This window comes from Vigna radiata, unplaced genomic scaffold, assembly GCF_000741045.1.
Source record: "Vigna radiata var. radiata cultivar VC1973A unplaced genomic scaffold, Vradiata_ver6 scaffold_517, whole genome shotgun sequence".
Classification (NCBI taxonomy): domain Eukaryota; kingdom Viridiplantae; phylum Streptophyta; class Magnoliopsida; order Fabales; family Fabaceae; genus Vigna; species Vigna radiata.
Genome location: NW_014542201.1, coordinates 14,352 through 33,399, shown reverse-complemented (window position 1 = coordinate 33,399; position 19,048 = coordinate 14,352). Strand labels below are relative to the sequence as shown.

Sequence of the window (19,048 nt, the reverse complement as noted above, 5' to 3'; positions counted from 1 at the left end):
GTCGTCTCTCAAGGACCAATTTTGCGGTTCGAGAATCAAGTCAAACACGAAGTGGGGGGGTTTGTGAAAGGATTGTGAATGCGGATAAACTAAATTAAAACACGGATGCAACAGAAATGTAAAAACAGAATTACAAAACGAAATCACATACAGAATAAAAACGGTTGATCATTAACTTAATTACAATGTTTCCAATCACAGATCAACAAAATAAAGTTGCGACTCAAACCTCTAATCCAACAAAGTTAACCAACTAAGCGAAGGTTAACCTTGTTTTCATAAAAGCGAACTAAGCGAACGCAGTGTTATAATATCAAATCTAAATTACACCATTCAGTTACATCAACTAAGCGAAGATGTAACACCAATTGGGCAACTAAGCGTATCGTCAATGACCAACCAAACTAATTTAAGCTACCATGGAGATTAAATTAACACAACTAGAAACTTAGACAACATTGAAATAAATTAAAATACTAGACCCCAACAATGTGACAAACAAATATCTAGCTTAATTAAAATTATTAAATGCAAAACTACATTAAAGAAATGAAAACAACTAATCCTAGTATGAAAATTAATTTAAAACAAAAGAAATAAGCAAACACAACTTTTTCCTAGCAATTCATGTGACCAAGTGTGCACCAAATAAAGAAATTGAAAATGAAAATGGCCTAAGAAGACCTCTTGTATGTAAGTCACCAAAGCACCAAAGTCAAACTTCAAATTCCACCTTCAATAAGTCACAAAATGTGTTGACTTCTTCTCCCATGTGCACCATTCTCCAAGAAATTAAGCATGTGCCTTCTAAACAATAATAAACCATCCTCTCTCTCCTACCATGCAGCATAATTCCAATTGCATACACCAAGGCACAAAACTAACGTGAACTACAAAGTGATGGTTGCTAAAAGTGCTTCAAACCAAAGGTCCAATGAAATACTTTAAGTGCTTCACTCAAGGTGCCATGTAAGCAAAGTCAAAGCAAAATAAACCACATTAACACACTCATTCTCGGCAGAATTGCAATGCTAAAATGTGCTTCATATTTTGCTTGTCCAAATGGGGTAAAAAATTAAATGCACCCTTTTTCTCTCACTTCCAACCTCAATTTCGGTTTCTCCACCATCACAAACATGCAAATGCTTTCCTTCACCTCTCAATACCGAGAGTGAACCCAAGAAACCAAAGTTCAAGTTGCAAAGCAATACAAGATCAACAAAGCCAAGTTCTACTACTACAAACCAACCCAACACTCACTTTTCTTCAAACTTTTGCTAAAAACAAAATGGAATTCCTAATCCCTTTTTCATTACTGTCCANCCCTCCAAACAAAATGCAATATTCCATTTCATAAATTGCTTCCATCCACCAAATCAAAAGCATAACAAGAAAATAGCTCAAACCTCAAACACCCATNCACNAACTCAAGCTTTCTTCANTACAAAACTCAANAAGAACTTCATTTTCATCATCCAACCATGAAAACCAAATGGAAAACGAAAATACTGCAGCAAATGGGGAAGAAAAACGAAAATGTGAGTCTTCATTCAAACCAAGTAACCACCATGAAAATGCAAGAACAACCCTTCAAGCTCATGCCTTCAACATGCAAATGGAAAATGCAAGAAGAGGAGTGATAGATCTCCCTTCCATTAAGCAAGAATAAGTAAAGTTGCACGCAAGAGAGGAAGAAAAACGTGATCTTGTTGATTCATAGCTCAAAAAGCCCTAGCACCCATCATGGTCTCCAAGAGAGAATTCATACATGCAAAGTGAAAATGAAAAGTGGAGACCAAGAGTGTGTCTCGGCATTTGCTCTCTAAAATCGTCCAACACCCTAAAATGGTGGGGTCCACCTCTAAAAGAAACGCTAAAGTCTTTGCCAAGTGTCCCTCAAAGTTTGGGCCCATCATAAAATTTGCCAACATTGGCCCAAGTGCACAAAAGCTTAATTAAAGTTTCTAATCAACTAAATTANAATTTAATTAAAATTGAAATGACTAAAAGTAAATTCTTTGATGACCACACCACCTCCTAATGCTCCAAAATATGTCTCCAATATTTTCCTGCAATTAAAAATGCAATTAATTAGCTCAGAAAATTCAAATTAGTGAAAATACGAATTTTCGACCAAATTAAGCAGAATTTGGAAAACGGGGAAATAACAGACAATTAAACACAATTCCCTGGTTTATTTAAGTGCGATAAACTAAATATAGTTCAAGAAATAACGACTCATCAAAATAGACCACACTTAGTCTTTTGCACTCCTAGGCAAAACTAAGACGAAAACCAGGGAACTACTCAAACATCAGGGAGGTGAATCAGAATCGACAGACAGACAACAAAGACTCACAAAACAGGAACAGAGTTGCATAATTCTCACAAAATTTGGACAGTGAAAGGAAAGCAGATACTCAAGAGATCATCCAAGCAGTCCAAATCATGGAAAAACAGTCAATCAGTTCAAGAGGTGAATCAAAAGTAACAGAACCTCACAAATGCACACTACCAGTGTTTCTCTCAAGAGGTGTTTCATATTACTAAAATAACCTTTTTTTATTTTATTTTTTACTTTTTTAACCCTCTATTTAAGTAACCCTAGATTTACTTTTCCCTTTTCTATTTCACTCAAGTGTAACAGCACCTCCACCATCCCTACCTTCTGACTCCCGTTCCCCTTCTCACTCCCGTTCCCCTTCTCAGTTTCATTTTTTTTAACATCTTACTCCCAACTCTCACAGTCCAGTGCATTTCGTGGTCTTCCTTTGTACATTTTGTGGTAGTGCAGGTTTTGGTGTGTGCGGCGGTGTGACCTGTGCATGCGGCGGTGCAGCGGGTTTTTGCGGAGAGGCGACGGGTTTTTGCGGAGGGGCGGGGTGTGTTTGGTGGTGAGTTTTTGTCTGTTGATCTTCGACAGGTTCGACAGGCTAGGTTTTCGTTTCGCTTCTTGCACATGATATAAGGTTGTGTTGATTTCTGTTTGTTTTTTTTTTAAATGTATGTAATATAGTATTTATGTGTTGCTTTGTGTGCCTGGTTTCGTTAATCTGTGTTTGAGGTTGTCTGAGTGCGGAGGAAGAAGACGTCAGGCATAACGGATGTCGATATTCGTGGACGAATGCCCATACCCGTTTAAAGAAATTTCAAAAAGGATGTACTTCGCCGCCACTTTTTAACACCGCTTCCATTGTTAAAGCTCTGAGCACCACTACAAACGTACACAGAGATGTAATAATTGAACTTTGAACAATTTTTTCAGGAAAATTTTTTTAAGCAATGTCTCAACCACCACACTTTCACACCACACACCACAGTAAAGAAAAAGTAAAATAAAAGCATTCAAAGAGAATAAATAGGTTATATGGGGTATGTTAATTAAATCATAAAATTTTAACACTAAATATAAACTTTTACTAAAGGATAAAATAGGAATAAAAAAATAAAGCAAAAGGTAAAAATGGAAAGGAGAGGTATAGGGAGCAAGTGGGGAGGTACAGGGAGCAACGGCCTTTCTTTTATGTTATAAAAAGTAATGTAAATTAAAAAATAAATTAAATACGTCACCCTTAATAATTGAATTTTTATACATTTAGTTTAGCTAAAGAAAAGTGGAAATGGATAGTTTTATAACGTGAGTTTTATAATTTAAAACAGTTTTAATTAAAATATATAATTAAAATCATTTTTCATGAAATTCATTGTTATAACTAAAGAAAACTTGAAAAATGTTATGAAAATCATAAGGAAATCTAAAATGATATTTCAGTTTTCTTTTTAAATAAAGACATTTTATTGAACCTATTTAATATCTTAATAATACAAATACAAACCATATTTTACCTCATTAAATTAATTAAGAATTAATTTAAATGAATATAAGATGTGTATATTTTATGTTAAAATTTAATCATAGTTAAGAAAATAGTTGATACTTTTGTAAAACATTTAACCATGCGCTCTTTGTCGATGTAACAAGAAATTCATATTTAATTTTAATTATGTGCATAAACTCCTTAAACAAGTGATAATTGCATTATTACAAGTAAAATTAATATACTTTTTGTTAAAATTAAATTGTACCCGTTAGATATGAGCAAAATTTATTAAAAATAATCTATATAATATATGAATGAGTCCATTTAAACCAAACCAAATGAAATAATTGAAATAGCAAAATTCCATGTATATTATGTAATTTGGTCATGCGGTGAAGGGATGACAAAAATTGCTCTTTCATTAAAACTTAATATGCAATACATACTGTAATGGGTGACGTTTTCCACATTCATGATTCTGAAAGCAACCTCTCGACGTCTCCTATGGCTGAAAATTAAAAAGCTATCAGCTCAAATAAAGATTACATCAGGTCAAAGTTTACGATTAGAACTTGCATGAAAAAGCAAACGATACCTTCTAGATTTTAGCCACGCAATGCGTTCGATTGGAGTTTTATTTTCACTTCTTCGTAGCAAGCTTGAAGATCCCTGAACTCGTCGGTATCAGAAAAGCTCTCAGCCTAAACATACAAGTGACAAATTATAAATATTTTTTTTACGGGAAGGGTAACAAAGCAAACAAGATAGATTAATACGAGTAATAGAAGAGCATAATGTTTCTTGACTTTTTTTCAACCCTTGAACCAAACAAAAATTTATCTCACCTGTCTAATTACATTCTTCAAGTGCATCTCCGCCGTAGCCAATTGTTTAATACTACCAGTGGATGAAAAAATTTCCACATAAACCTGGCAAAGCTCCAAAGATGCTTTTGCAAACTTTTTGAAGCGATCTCGGTCCTTCCATACATCAGATCCCTGAAAGAATGCAATCAATCACAGTCGTGAATAGGATATGAAAATTGTCGCTAATAATCAATAAATAATAACATTGCTTGGTCCCCAATTTTGTTAAAACTGCATAAAACATCACATCAACGAACAAGAACACTGCATGCGATGTTTATTTGCATGTCAGTATCGTTGTAGCAATGTAACTGCAGAGATCTTCGATGTGAAACATTGGTTTACAAATCTTATTCTTTCGTACATACACATAATCCAAATTAACACTATTCTTTCTTATGGTTACGTTTCTAAAATAAAAATGTCAATAAATAACGAAAGAAACATTGAATGTAAATAAATTGATATGAAGTTCTTTCTCTATTTCTTTTTGTTATGCAGAAATTAAGACATGTCATAGTTGTTTTTTATCCTAATAAGTATGAACTTTTCTATTTTCCTTTTTGTATTTTTACATTGTAATGAACGTGTGTGCGAGTGTGAATTGATTAAAGATTGGGTAGAGATAATAATATAATTAATAAGAGTCATTAACGTTATCTTCAATATTGAAAGAAATACCAAAATCTTCCAAAAATCCAACAATTAAAAAGGAATGGAGGAGTATATTATGATAAGAAAATAGACTCACCTGGAGTGACCTAACATGCTTTAATAGGGCTTCAGAACACATAGTGAGATCTCCATTAATTCTGTGCCATTTGGCATATAAGCCCCAGATATCAGGTCCACATCCACTCCCACTTTTAACTATCTGCACCAGAGTATTAAATATTAACCTTTATTTTACTTGCAGAACAGACAATACTCAATTGCACTCTCATTCTGCCACTGGCTGTCTAACAGTTTGATTCCATTTACAGTTACTCGCATAAACCACTTTAGCTACGTTACCAGTGGAAGGGGATTGTTCATCAGTCACTTAATTAAGTACAAGGGATATAGGAAAACAGGTTCTTAATAGGAATTGAGTACCTGTTGTAAAACTTTTCCAAGTAACAAAAATAATTTTTCAGTTTCACGTGATCTTCCTGCATCAGATACTTGCTCTTGATATTCTGAACCAGAAGCAGCAACGCGGAATTGATCTGCTTTAGGCTGATTTTCAGTTATCAAAGCAGGCACATTGCTTGTTGAAACCCGCTTTTCCACCTCCGTTGTGATTCTTTCCAATAATTCAGAATCTACTACCTTATTATTGGTCATGTCCAAAATCATCTGGACAGCTTCCAGTGCCTAACAGAATTTATCAAAGTAATCATGAACGACAAAAATAAGTTATGCGTCTATATTTATTTCTTGATAGAACACACTTGAATTTCTGTCATGTTAAATTTTAACAGTTATAATTTAAAATTAATTGCTAAACTAAAAAGGCCTTCAAATTTACTTCTTTCCATTATATATACCAGCTTCGGCTTACCACATGAAGACAATTGGATGAGTTTCCACAACTTATTTGAGCTTATCATATATGCACCAACTCCGAAAACTAAAGGTGTTTGGCTAAAGCTTGTGAAAAAGCCATATGAAAGCAAATCATAATTTTAGGAAGCTAAAGAAATTTATAGAAGGATCATAAGCCATTTCCATAAGCTAAGCCTATCAACATAAATTCATTGAACTTACGAGCTTTATAAAGCCCCCTCTGTATCTTAGTATGACCCATATGAATGAAGTCACAATCGTTGAACATGAAATTAGACAGCAATTTAGAAAAGCTAAAGTTTATAGACGGGTCAAAAGCTCAGCTTCTCAACCAAAATTTAATGAACTTATGAGCTTTATGACGCCTTTTGTATGTTTGTATAACCCATATGAATGAAGTCAATAACAATTGAACATGAAATTACATAAAAATTTAGAACTGAAATTAAACAAAGCCTAAGGAAGCTGACAACAAGAGAGCATGCAGGATAGAGAATAAAACTGCAAAAGAAAAAAATAACATTTTTCATCATTCTATTACTTCAAGCCATATAAGATCCACATGTGTCGCACTTGTTTTGACCAACAAAGGAGGAGAAACCAAAAGTGGCAGATACCTGACCGATATTGCCAATGTCAACAGCAACAAAGCCGTAGGTCTCCCACATTCGCCAGCTGTTTCGCCTGTGTTAGCAAATATCATTGTGAAAGAGAATAAATTTGCAATGATTATGACCCAATAGATATATTGCATCCATGTATGCATCTGTTCTGCATATGTATGATGAAAACATGAGCAGAGGGAGTGCATAAAAAGTAATGTGGATACATCTTATCGGCACTGAAAGATACGTGGCTTATTGGTGGCCTTTTGTTTACAGGTGTTATCTTTTTTTTTAAGATAAGGGAGCCTACTTTTGTTAATTGTTGCTACTATTTCTCTGCTTTCTTCCTATTTTTTTGCCATTTTTCATTGGTTATTGCACCTCTGTCATACTGGCACTTGTCAGTTAGTATCTCATATACTCAATACAATTTTATATATATATATATATATATATATATATATATATATATATATATATATATATATATATATATATATATATTTCTTGTGTGCATTGGAAAATATACTAAATTTCTTACACATAATGAATATAAAAATTTATTTTTTTTATGATATTTTAAGTTGGTGATCCTAAAAACTAACTTTTGGTTCCACCTCTGGATGCAAAGGAAGTCTAATAGAAGGATTCATACTAAACTTGAATTTCAAGGCTTTTCCAAATGATTATGAACATACATTGTGGTCCGTGTATGAGCATATGCATGTATGATGATCATGCAAAGGAAGTTTAGTGGAGAAGATAAATACGGAACTTGAATTTCAAGGCTTCTTTAAATGCAATGAAGGCCTCCTTGCTCTTTTTCTTGATCATATGCCTGCAGGTTAGATAAAACATTAAAAAAAAAAAAAAAAAGTGACTGGTTCACTAATTTTTCTAACAAAAGTGATATCAATGTAGAAAAAGCGTGAAAGCTTCTAAAATCAATCATTAGAATGTCAAATTGAACGAAGGCAATTTTGATCCAGTTTATACAAAGGTATGAAGATACTTCTTTGACACTAGACACCTCAATGGTTTATACACTTAAAACAAGTTATTTCCTATTTTCTTAATAGAAGAAAGAACTCCTTACAAGCATGCAATATTATTCCAAGCTTCACCATTTTCAGGATCAAGTTGAACAGCACGAGTAAATGCATCCAGGGCCTTTTCTTTATCTTGAGCCTGTAACACTTTCCCGTTAGCTTGACACACTACAGAAAGAAAAAATGAGAAAAACAAAACAGAGGGACTAATCTACATTATCTATCGTCAGAAATATAGGAACAGGTGGTGATTCAGTGCTTAACCAGACAAACCCAATCAGGTGATGCCATACATAACTGTATACCCAATTGTGCATAGCTGCACAAACCTATGCATAATAACATAAGTCACTTCAAGAAAGTAGCTATTTGAACTTTAAACCCTATCCTATTAAACATTCATTCCACTGTTAAATTCGCCAAAGTTTGGCTAATATCAGTATAGTTACTTGATACGTGTAGTGAAAACTTACGTTATCATACTCTTCTATTCTAACCTCTTTATTTCACACTTATGCAATGAATTATCCTCAACTTCAGCGATTATTATATCATGATAGTCAAATTACTAATGTTCATTGTTGAATAAGTTACTACTCGCTATCTTACATCTTTTATAGAGAAATCAAAGCATGAATATCTGAGAAGGGCATACATAAGTCACTTCTGAGAAACCTCGCTTGAGCAAATTGGTTCTCTCAAAGAGACTTGCGTGAAAATAGTAACAGCTTTAGCTTTTGGATTCACTTGGCGAGACAATGATTTCATAGAATGAAAACCCTTGAAAACTACAAACTTGCCATATTTGCGAGACACCAAATTCACCGAGCAAAAATTCACTCTACAGACACAGGACAAAAGGGAGATTTTGCTATGGGGGAACGAACTTTTGGTACTGTTGGGAGCTGTGGGTGCATGGTTTAGATCTGGATTGCATTCAAGGGACTTCAAGCTTTACATTTTAATGCTCACTTTTGTACTCCAATGTTTGGGAGTAGCTAGTTTCCCATTCATCGGGGTTAGATACAATGAACCTTGACTCCATGTAGCTTTCTTTATATTAAAATATATATTTTGTCTCATGCTCATATTCTTCCTTTATGATTTATGTTTGCATGTTTGCATATGCTTCTTCAAGTTTCATTCCAAAGAAAAATATTTTGAAAATTATAGGCCTGAGGTGGAACAACCAGGGGGTTTGTTATTTGGAAAATATTTGGTGCTGCCTTAGTCATCCGTATAGCACTTTACTCTTCATCCAAACCTTATGTCAAAATGAACCAAGGGATTAGTGTTTTTAGTTAAGGTTTACGCTTATATCACTAAGGAATTAGGATTTGAGTAAAGTAAGAGCGTTGATGAAAAAGTTATGATAGTGTCATATATATTGTATTTTATGTTAATTAGGAAAATGTAGACATTTGCTATTTTGATATTGATAGATATTGTTGATATTGTTTTAAACCATATTTTCTATTTACCATATTTATCTTTGGTTACCATATATACTTGTATTATTCATCATCATAAATATATTACCCTATGTGTGTTTTACACATAGGGAGACTAATCTTATACCTCATTTTGATAGTCGATATTTGAATTTCGAATTCATTGAGAGTGGATTTTCTTGGTTCTTATCAAAGATTGAGATTGTTGTGGCAAATCTTCATTGACTCATCAATTTGCTAAATTGTAACATCTCTGTCTTATTTTTGCATTCTTTTCTAAAGTTACCTCTTTCTGCTCTTTTAGGATTTGTGCATGTTGCCTTGATTGGAATATCTTGGTTTTTTAAGGTTTTTTTCTCCACATGGCTTCTTCTGATGCTTCTAATAACACAAGTCAATTTGCTCTTTTCAATTAATTTCTCAAATGGTATAAGGATCGTCAGAACTCTAGTTCTACTACTTCTGTTTCACCCACAGGTGTATCTTTTGTTAGCCTAACTTAACCTTCTTCTCTTGGACCTCAAGTTCTTGATTCAAGTGCCACGAGTAACAAATTTTTGTTTTCTTCTTTATGATGTTATTCTTACTACATGTTATCTTATTAACTCTTATTAACTGTATGCTATCTTAGGTTTTAAATAACAAAATTTCCAATTCTATTTTATTTCCTCATGCACCTCTACTTCCCCTACCTATTAAAGTTTTTAAACCTATAAAACTTTAAACCTATGTGTTTTATTCATAATTTTGTTAATAAGTGAAACGTAGACTTTTGCTATCGTTTGATATTGGTATATTGTTTTTAACAATATTTCTATTTACCATATTTATTTTTGGTTGACATATATACTTGTATCATTCTTCATTATAAATATATTACCCTATGTGTATTTTAGACACAAGGAAGATTAATCTTATATCTAATTTTACTAGATTCAATAGATAGAAATTGTACTATAGTCTTAATTGCGAATCTAACACTGCAAAAGCAAATAAACAATAATAAATTATAGCAGACCCTCCCACAATTACCTTCAACGCAGCAGCTCCAAATGAAAACCAACCATTAGGATACATAGAGTTCATTGACATTGCAGACTCCCTGAATTTGATGAACAAAAATATAATATTTAGCAGACCTTTCAAAATAAAAACGTTACAGTTGAAACAACAAATATTTTATACACATTAATGGTAAAGACAATGATGACAAAAGTGTAATGCTTAGTATCAAGACGCATCACACACCATAAAATTTTAGATGTCACATATTCTCCTCTGCAGTATGCATTGTGAGCTAGAGAACGCTGCCAAGCAGAGAAAAATAGATCAATTAAGGAAGAAAAATGTAAACATTTTTTTTTAAATATGATACGAGTAAATAAGTAGAAGACAAGCATGCATCTGTACACAGCCACACCTTCGCTCTAGCAGACCTATTGGTAGAAACTTCCAATGCTTTTTCATAGTATGCATCATTAGCAGTAGTGTCACCCAGGGAGCACCTAGAGAATTTTATCATGAATGAAAAGGATTATGCAAAAAATCTTCTATAATCTTACTATTTCGTTTTTAAATTGGATAATACTGTAAGTTAGCATGTCATCCATCCATCGATCGCTGCTGATTTTCTATTGACTAAGTGAATGAAAAAAAAACAATATAACTAGAATTGGCATCGGCAAAATTTGTCTGGCTTAACTAAAAGGACAGAGTACATAAGATTTTGGCATAAATAAATGTGTACAAAATTGCAGTGTATAATCCAAAAGCAGTTACATATTTTTAGCCACACTTCCATTGATATTCAAAAATCAATTGTATGTGTGGTCCACAGAAAGTAATAGCACACACAAACTAAAATATAAATAATTTTTCTTATACCCAAAAACATTCTTAAATCAATTAGCATCAATATTGTAGTATGGGAGAGGAAGAGACGGCAAGCAATGATATTTAAGTGATGATTTTCTTCTTGAAAAACACGATCAGCATTTTATATGATCTTGGTACGCCTTTAGTGATTTCAACTTCATTCAAAATGTTAGTTTTTTATTTTTCAAAAGGTCGATGATTGATGTGAAAAGTCAGAGGAGCGGGAACCATATCCATATCAGCTATGACTATGGCAGTTAGTTCAATCCTAAAGAATAATTGGCTGGATCAGAATGCCAGTATAATGATGGGATTACATTTGTAGCTTCTCTTGGATGTTCTTATCGCAATCACAATATGATTATTGTAAATTCTCAAAGGACAGGCAGAGACCGAGAGTCTAACTATGGCTTTTTTCTGTCTCATGCTTTATTCTGTTTTATCCTGGCGTAATTCATGGTTTCCTCTCAGTTTTACTTTGCTACCTTGTGGTTTAACAATGGCACTTCATCAGTTTCTGCTTTAATTAGTTCGCAAACTCACTTGCAAGTTGTGTCAATATGACATGACCATCATGAATGCAACTATCTTTTCGTATACATTACGTTGTTAGTTGGATATTAAATGCAATCTCTTGCAATTATTACTTTACGATTTGAGTTCTCTATATATAGAAGTTGATGTACTGTTTCAAATTAATTAACAAAAATATTAATCTTCTTTCTTTCAAATTATTCCTTTCAAGTCATTATATACATTGCATATATACTGATAGGATGCATATATACTGATAGGATACAGGGGAGAGGACATAATGGGTATTGGGTTTAGGTTAGAAGGCAAAGGAATAGTATAAATAGGACTCTATTATAATGTCAGAGGGAGTTAGTCAATTGCATCCTTTGTAGAGACCGGTTTCGAACCTGGTGAGAGGGGTTAGGCCCTCGAGTTACACTTCTTACTTCGTGATTGATACTGTGAATGTGATTGTTACTATGAATAAGATACCCATTGTTTCATTCCTTTTGTATTGTGTGAGTACATATCAGTGGTGAGGGTGACTGTTAGGATCTTATAATAAAGATTCCTAACAAATTGGTCCGACCTGCCAGATCTTGAACGGAGGGGCACGGGTTATACATGGCGGGAAAGACTGACGGAAAAGTTAACGTGATGGAGGGGCGGATGGAGACAGTGGAAATTGCTGTAGAGGGATCAAGGCTGAGACTGCAACGATTCGTCAAGAATTGAAAGAAGTTGCGAAGGTCTTGGCGGGAAGGGGTCGACGTCAAGATGAACCCCATTCGGAGGACAAAGAAGCGTCGGTCAATGGAAATGTGAAGAAGACGGGGGAGAACGGAAGTGGAGAAGGGAGTGGCCGGACTGAAGGCGCGATTAATTGGAGGAAAGAGGTGGAACTACCCACCTTCGACGGATCGGATCCGCTTATCTGGATCAACAGAGCGGATTGATTTTTCGATTTGCAAGGAGTATCGGAAGATGAGGAGAAGGTCTGGTTAGCGGAATTCAGTATGGAAGGTAGCGCTCACTACTGGTTCAAAGCTTGGAAGGAGAAAGTAAAGAATCATTCATGGGATGGTTTGAAGGGAGCCCTCGTGATAAGGTTTGGCACCATTGTTGAGCGGAAGTCGTATTGGGGACGAACGTGCGGTGAGGTGACAAGGTCCGAGGCCGATCACTATGACCCAGGCTGATCGAGAGTGACCGAGCGTTTGGACGAATCAGAACAGGAGAGGACTGCTGGACCCAACCGGAGGGGACTGACAAAGCCAAACGTGACAGGATGGTCTGAACCGAACGGCGAAGCAATGCAAGCAGCAGACCCAAGAGAACTGAAGGAACAGCTTTGCATGGCATTGTCGGTGTATTCAGCTGGAGGAATAACTCAATCCAATACCATGAAGTTGTCGGGGTGGATTCAAGATCGAAGGGTAGGCGTGCTCGTTGATAGTGGAGCGAGCCATACCTTTATCTCGCCTTATCGCGTCTGTCTGGGGGACGGCCAGAGAAAGGAAACGCAAGGCCGTTGCATGGGAGTTTCTTTAACACGGAAGGGAGCGGAGAATAAGAGGATTTTTATCTCTTTGAACGAGGGGAAGTCGATGTCGTGCTGGGAGTAGAGTGGCTGGCCAAGTTGGGGGAAATTAGGGTGGATTGGAAGCAAATGACCATTATGGGCCAGCGGAAATAGAGGTAGTGATAAGGGGTGATAGCAAATCTATGATGAAAGTCATCACTCCCGAGGCGTTCAAGAAGGAGATAGGGATTGAGACTTTTGCGATGGTGTGGGGTCTGCATCAATCTGAAACAGCAGCGACAAACCGAACAAAAGGATTAACCCGCATGCAGGAGGAGAATTTCAAGAAGGTGTTTGAGGTGCCACAAGGACTTCCTCCAGTTAGAAGAGTGGACCACCGGATAACCATTGAAGAAGGCACTGAACAAGTGAACGTGAGATGCTACAAGTATACCGACTTAATGAAGGCTAAAATAGAGAAGCAGGTCCAGGAGATGTTGGGCTTGGGCATTATTGGACCCGGTAATAGCACATTTGCCAGTAAAGCTGCTATTTTTAGTGAAGATAGAGGGGTAGGTTGTGGCAGGTATGTCACAACAGTGAAAAAAGGAGAAGAAGTGTTGAGGCCTGGGATTAAAGCAGTGTTGTCAGGAAGTGACCCAGCTTTGGTTTGGGTGTCCACAGGTGCATCCACTAGGGCTGTTACAAGTCCATTTTCTGAAATTACTGAGGTTATAAAACATGCAGATCTAGCTTCTAGCATTGGCCACAAAGGAATTTCCAGGTTGCTTGCAAAATCTTTATTAATTAGCCATCTTATATTACTTACAGTTGTGAAAGCTAATAAAATCCAAGAAGAATGGAAGACATTGGAGAAGGAATTGCCACCACCTAAGCCTCCCGACATGAGTTGATGGGTAATATCTAGTGCATTCTCTTCAGATGAAAACAAGATGATGAAGAGGAGCCAAGCGACCCAGTTTTTTTTTGGGTTCCAACCTTGAGGACAAGGTTGTTCTGCAGAGGGGTGTAATGATAGGATACAGGGAAGAGGACATAATGGGTATTGGGTTTAGGTTAGAAGGCAAAGGAATAGTATAAATAGGACTCTATTGTATTGTCAGAGGGAGTTAGTCAATTGCATACTTTGTAAAGACCGATTTCGAACCTGGTGAGAGGGGTTAGGTCGTCGAGTTACACTTCTTACTTTGTGATTGTTACTGTGAACGTGATTGTTACTGTGAATAAGATACTCATTGTTTCATTCTTTCTATCTTGAGTGAGTACATATCATATCAGTGGTGAGGGTGACTGTTAGGATCTTATAATAAAGATTCCTAACATATACAGACACAATACTTCATATAAAATATATCTCCTATGTCGTTGGAGAAATGTTCAGAGAAGCTGTTGTTCAAAAGTAAGCACAATCCTATTATAAGAAAAATTAATAAGCAATCCAAAGTAACATACCATAACCTGGGATCATTTGGTCTTTCTGAAAGACATTTCCGTATAAGTTCAACCGCACTTGCTTTCTTCTCCAACAAACTTTTTGCAAATCAAATATCAAATGAACATCATTGTTAACTAAAGATGAATAATGAGAGGAGAGAAAAATCACTGATTTATCCATTTTACTTCTATTATACCTGTAGCAGTATATAAGATTATCCCATAATTCTAAATCTTCAAACTCCTTCATTGCCTCCCCTATCAAACCACATCTCACCAAAAGTAAACCATATTCCCTGAAATTGGAATAAAATAGAGTAATAAGAAAGTTAAAGAGCCACCAGATTTTTATGAAGCTAAAATACAAAAAAGGACTACAGAGCAGGTGTTTTTACTTCCTCAATGCAGGAATACTAGGCATATAAACAGCATAACAGAAAGGAATTCTTTCAGCGACTGATGAAGAAGAGTCATGTATACATTTAACCTGCAAAAAAAGTAGTATATTTTTCGGGTACAATAAGTAAATCAACACAAGCAACTCACTCATTGTAACGTGTAGAAGGATATAAAAAACAGTGATGAATAGATAATATAGACATAATTAACCTTACGGAATCTTCAATCAATGGAAGATGCTTGTTAGGTGTAAATATTATACAAGTTATGTACTAGTCTCTCTCACATTGAAAGCGTAGACTAATAAAAAAGGATTGACATTTGGAAAAGCTTACTTGGAACTTATTTGGGATTATAAAAATCATCAAATTTATATCCTAAACCCATTTGAAGAATTTGTGGTAAGAGTTTACTGAATAAGTGCTTAATTAAGTTGTTCATTCAACTACAATATCAACGAAATGGAATATGTTGTAGGATGTTGTATAAATAAATAAATAAATCTATATATATATATATATATATATATATATATATATATATATAGCAAAAAACTTGCAGTTAGTCAATCAGCTACTGTCTGTAGGATTTTATTATTGTTGGGTAGCTGCCTAACTATTGTATATTTTCGACCGAGACTGGAGGAACAATAGAAGTGCAGTGTGTAGTTCTCTGATCTCTCTGTTTCTCATATCTCTCTACCCTCCATCTGTTCTTCCTCTCTTTCAGCTTCTCTCTTTACCACTTAAATCCTATATGTAGAAAAAAAAAGAAACACTAAATAATAGTTGTAGCTCTAAGAAGAAAAATAGAATCTACAAAAGGTTTGCAGGTAAATCTCAGATAGTACAGTCTTAAGTATTCTAGTGGTGAATACCACACGGGTCTGGTCAACTTTGTGATATTTTTTATCCATAATAGACTTGATTACAGTGCAAACTCCCTTGTGTTCAATATACATAAGGTTCTTTGTTTATAATAAAACAAATATGATCTAAGCCCAAAAAACAAATAAGAAATAATAACAAACTAATTAATAAAGATAAAAGATAAAGATGATAGATAATATATTTAATATTCCCCTTCAAACTGGAGCATACAAATTGTATGTACCAAGCTTGGAACATATAAATTCAATCCAAGGACCCCTTAATGACTTGGTCAACACATCTGCAAGTTGATCATTTCACCCAACAAACTTAGTAGACCGTCTATCAATAGACGAACCTGCTCAATCTGCATCACAATACCTAGAGACTTTAATGCTTCCTTTATCTTCATATAACAATCTTTGCCCAAGAGCCTTTTTGATATACCTTAGAATGTGAATGAGAGCATTCCAATAGTCAACACAAGGAGCCTGCATCAACTCATTAACCACTCCAACTGCAAAAGATAGATCTGGCCTTGTAATAATGAGATAAATTAGTTTTTCAGCCAGTGGCCTTAATTTCTGGTTTGAGTATATGGGATTGTCTACCGGTCTACAATCAATCATGCCTGTTTCTTGTAATATATCAAGAGCATACTTCTTTTGGGTGATTACAACTCCATCTATTGATTGTGCTACTTCAATGCATAAGAAGCATTTGAGACTTCCGAGATCCTTGGTTTGAAAATGTCTACACAAGTAATCTTTCAGTTGAGATATTCCAACAACATCATTTCCTGTAATGATAATATCATCAACATATACTATTAGGTAAACACATTTTCCAACAGAAGAATGACAGTAAAAAAACCGAATGGTCTACTTCCCTGCGTTTTAGCCCAAATTTTTAAACAATCGAGCTAAACTTTCCAAACCAAGCACATGGTGATTGCTTGAGGCCATATAAAGATTGATGCAATTTCCATATCATACTAGACTTTTCCTGAGCAACAAATCTACAAGGTTGTTCCATATAAACTTCTCCTTCAAGATCACCATGTAGGAAGGAATTCTTGATATCCAATTGATGAAGTAGCCAGTGACGAATGGTTGCCATGGCAAAGAAGAGGTGAATATTAGTCATCTTGGCTATAGGAGATAAAGTGTCACAATAATCAAGACCATAAACCTGAGTGTAACCTTTTGCAACAAGTTGGGCTTTGAGCCAATCAATTTCACCATAAAGGCCGACTTTAACTGCATATACCCATCAACAACCAACCGCCTTTTTGCTTGGGGAAGGGGCACCAACTCCCAGGTATTATTGTGGTCAAGAACCTGCATTTTTGCAATCATAGTTTCTCGTCATCCAGGATGATCAAGTATTTCCTTCACATTCTTGGGTATAACAACAAAAGACATTGAGGATAAAAGAGAAAAATAGGAGGGCAACAATCGATGATGGCTAAGAAAAGTATAAATTGGATGAGGGTTTCGAGTGGAACGAATACCTCTTTTGAGGTTAATAGGCCATGCTGAATCATTTTCACCAGGAGACGTGGGAAAAGGTGACAAAGGAGAAGAATCTGAAGTAGGAGATTCACCATTGTCTTAGGAAGGTGGACTATCCATTGGAGTCATGTGTGAAATGATCTCAGTATGTGAAGAAACAAGTGCAGGAGGATTGGGATCAAGACTTGGAATCACAGAGACGGGTGCAGAAAGATTGGGATCAAATTGATTACTTGACCAAATTGATTTTTGATTTCATTCAAAAAGATGTAAAGATAGGATGTAAAGATAGTTAACAGTTTAGAACAATTTTTCATAAGATAAACCCAATTACATCTTGAATATTCATCAATGAAGGTAACAAAATGCCTAAAACCAAAGGAGGAGATATGACTACGTCCCCATTTATCAAAATGGATAATGGAAAAACTAGAATTATTGATTGAGATCTTTTAGGAAAGGAAAATCTAACATGTTTTTCTAATTAACATGACTCACATTCTAATGCCTGGAGACCATTATGTTCAAGACACATCTTTTTTAATTTGGATAAATGAGGATGACCAAGTTGATCAAGAAGCACTTTAGGAATAGGAGCTACAACACAAGACATCCTTGGACAAGAACCAAAATGGTATAATCTGTCAACTTTTTATAATTGGATTTATTTAGCATAAAATACAAAAACATGTTAAAAATATCTTTTTAGTTACATAAATGTTCTTAGAATATTTTGAGGTGTGTTGGTGCAGTTGTAACTGAATTGAGCTCATTGAGGTGTGCAAATAAATTAGTTAAAGTTTCATTAAACCTTAAAAATAAATCCAAAAGTAACAAATATTCAAGATTATAATAAGTCAATCCATCCATAGCATGAAAAAGTAATAAAATTTGGCTAAGTTAAGAAGAGGTAACAAGAAGAGGTAACAGGCAACAAAAATTATACCTTGCGATTTTTTCTATTTTTTTCTACAAAAAGAGCTTTAATAAATGATAAATGTCTATTATAAAAAATAATTTGAAAAAAATATATCTTAAGATATTTTATTTGATATTGTTAAATAAATACCTTATTTAACTATATAAGTAAATATCAAAAAATAATATTTAACAAATCTTTTTGAATTTAGAAAAAATATTCTCTTATATTTTCATATCTCCACAACAATCAAATATATCTTAAAAATATTAGATTATTTAGAAGATAATAGAAGAAAATTACATTATCATAAGGAGATTATAATAATGCTCAAAACAATGTTCACTCTAATTCCTATGTAAAGAGATAGAAGGAAACACATTAGGGATGCTAAGGAACCCTTTATGGGTTCAAATTTCATCCTTTCTCTCTTCTCTCATGTTCTCCACCATATCTTCTTCTATTTCCAGGTTATTTCAATATTTTATGGAGTGTTAAGCTCTAGAGTTGATTTTTTTGTAATTTTTAACTGGATTTTGGGATTAAATGCATAAATTTTTTTGTCCTTGTGACTCTTGTTGAGATTTAGTCCTATATGTTAGGATATTTATCCTATTTATCATGATTATATTGTGTCTA

General features: G+C 34.6%; 1 protein-coding gene across 3 annotated transcripts in view; it reads right to left on the bottom strand.

Annotated features, from left to right (window-relative positions):
• Positions 1-1,689: 1,689 nt before the first annotated feature.
• The window catches only part of LOC106779384 (tetratricopeptide repeat protein 27 homolog), a 30,776-nt gene continuing 13,417 nt past the window's right edge, over positions 1,690-19,048 (bottom strand). For 2 of the 3 annotated variants that reach the window (XM_014667482.2, XM_014667483.2), the window contains exons 8-21: positions 15,104-15,195; positions 14,906-15,004; positions 14,727-14,804; positions 10,761-10,845; positions 10,589-10,647; positions 10,373-10,442; positions 7,937-8,028; positions 7,616-7,678; positions 6,853-6,919; positions 5,783-6,043; positions 5,439-5,561; positions 4,667-4,819; positions 4,417-4,522; positions 4,145-4,329 (exon numbers count right to left, since the gene is read on the bottom strand). In XM_014667482.2, the coding sequence (XP_014522968.1) occupies positions 4,427-4,522; positions 4,667-4,819; positions 5,439-5,561; positions 5,783-6,043; positions 6,853-6,919; positions 7,616-7,678; positions 7,937-8,028; positions 10,373-10,442; positions 10,589-10,647; positions 10,761-10,845; positions 14,727-14,804; positions 14,906-15,004; positions 15,104-15,195 (1,338 nt within the window). In that variant the 3' untranslated portion in view covers positions 4,145-4,329; positions 4,417-4,426. Of the gene's footprint in view, positions 2,070-4,144; positions 4,330-4,416; positions 4,523-4,666; positions 4,820-5,438; positions 5,562-5,782; positions 6,044-6,852; positions 6,920-7,615; positions 7,679-7,936; positions 8,029-10,372; positions 10,443-10,588; positions 10,648-10,760; positions 10,846-14,726; positions 14,805-14,905; positions 15,005-15,103; positions 15,196-19,048 lie in introns of those variants that run through there. The other variant, XR_001377169.2, reaches the window with a different exon arrangement.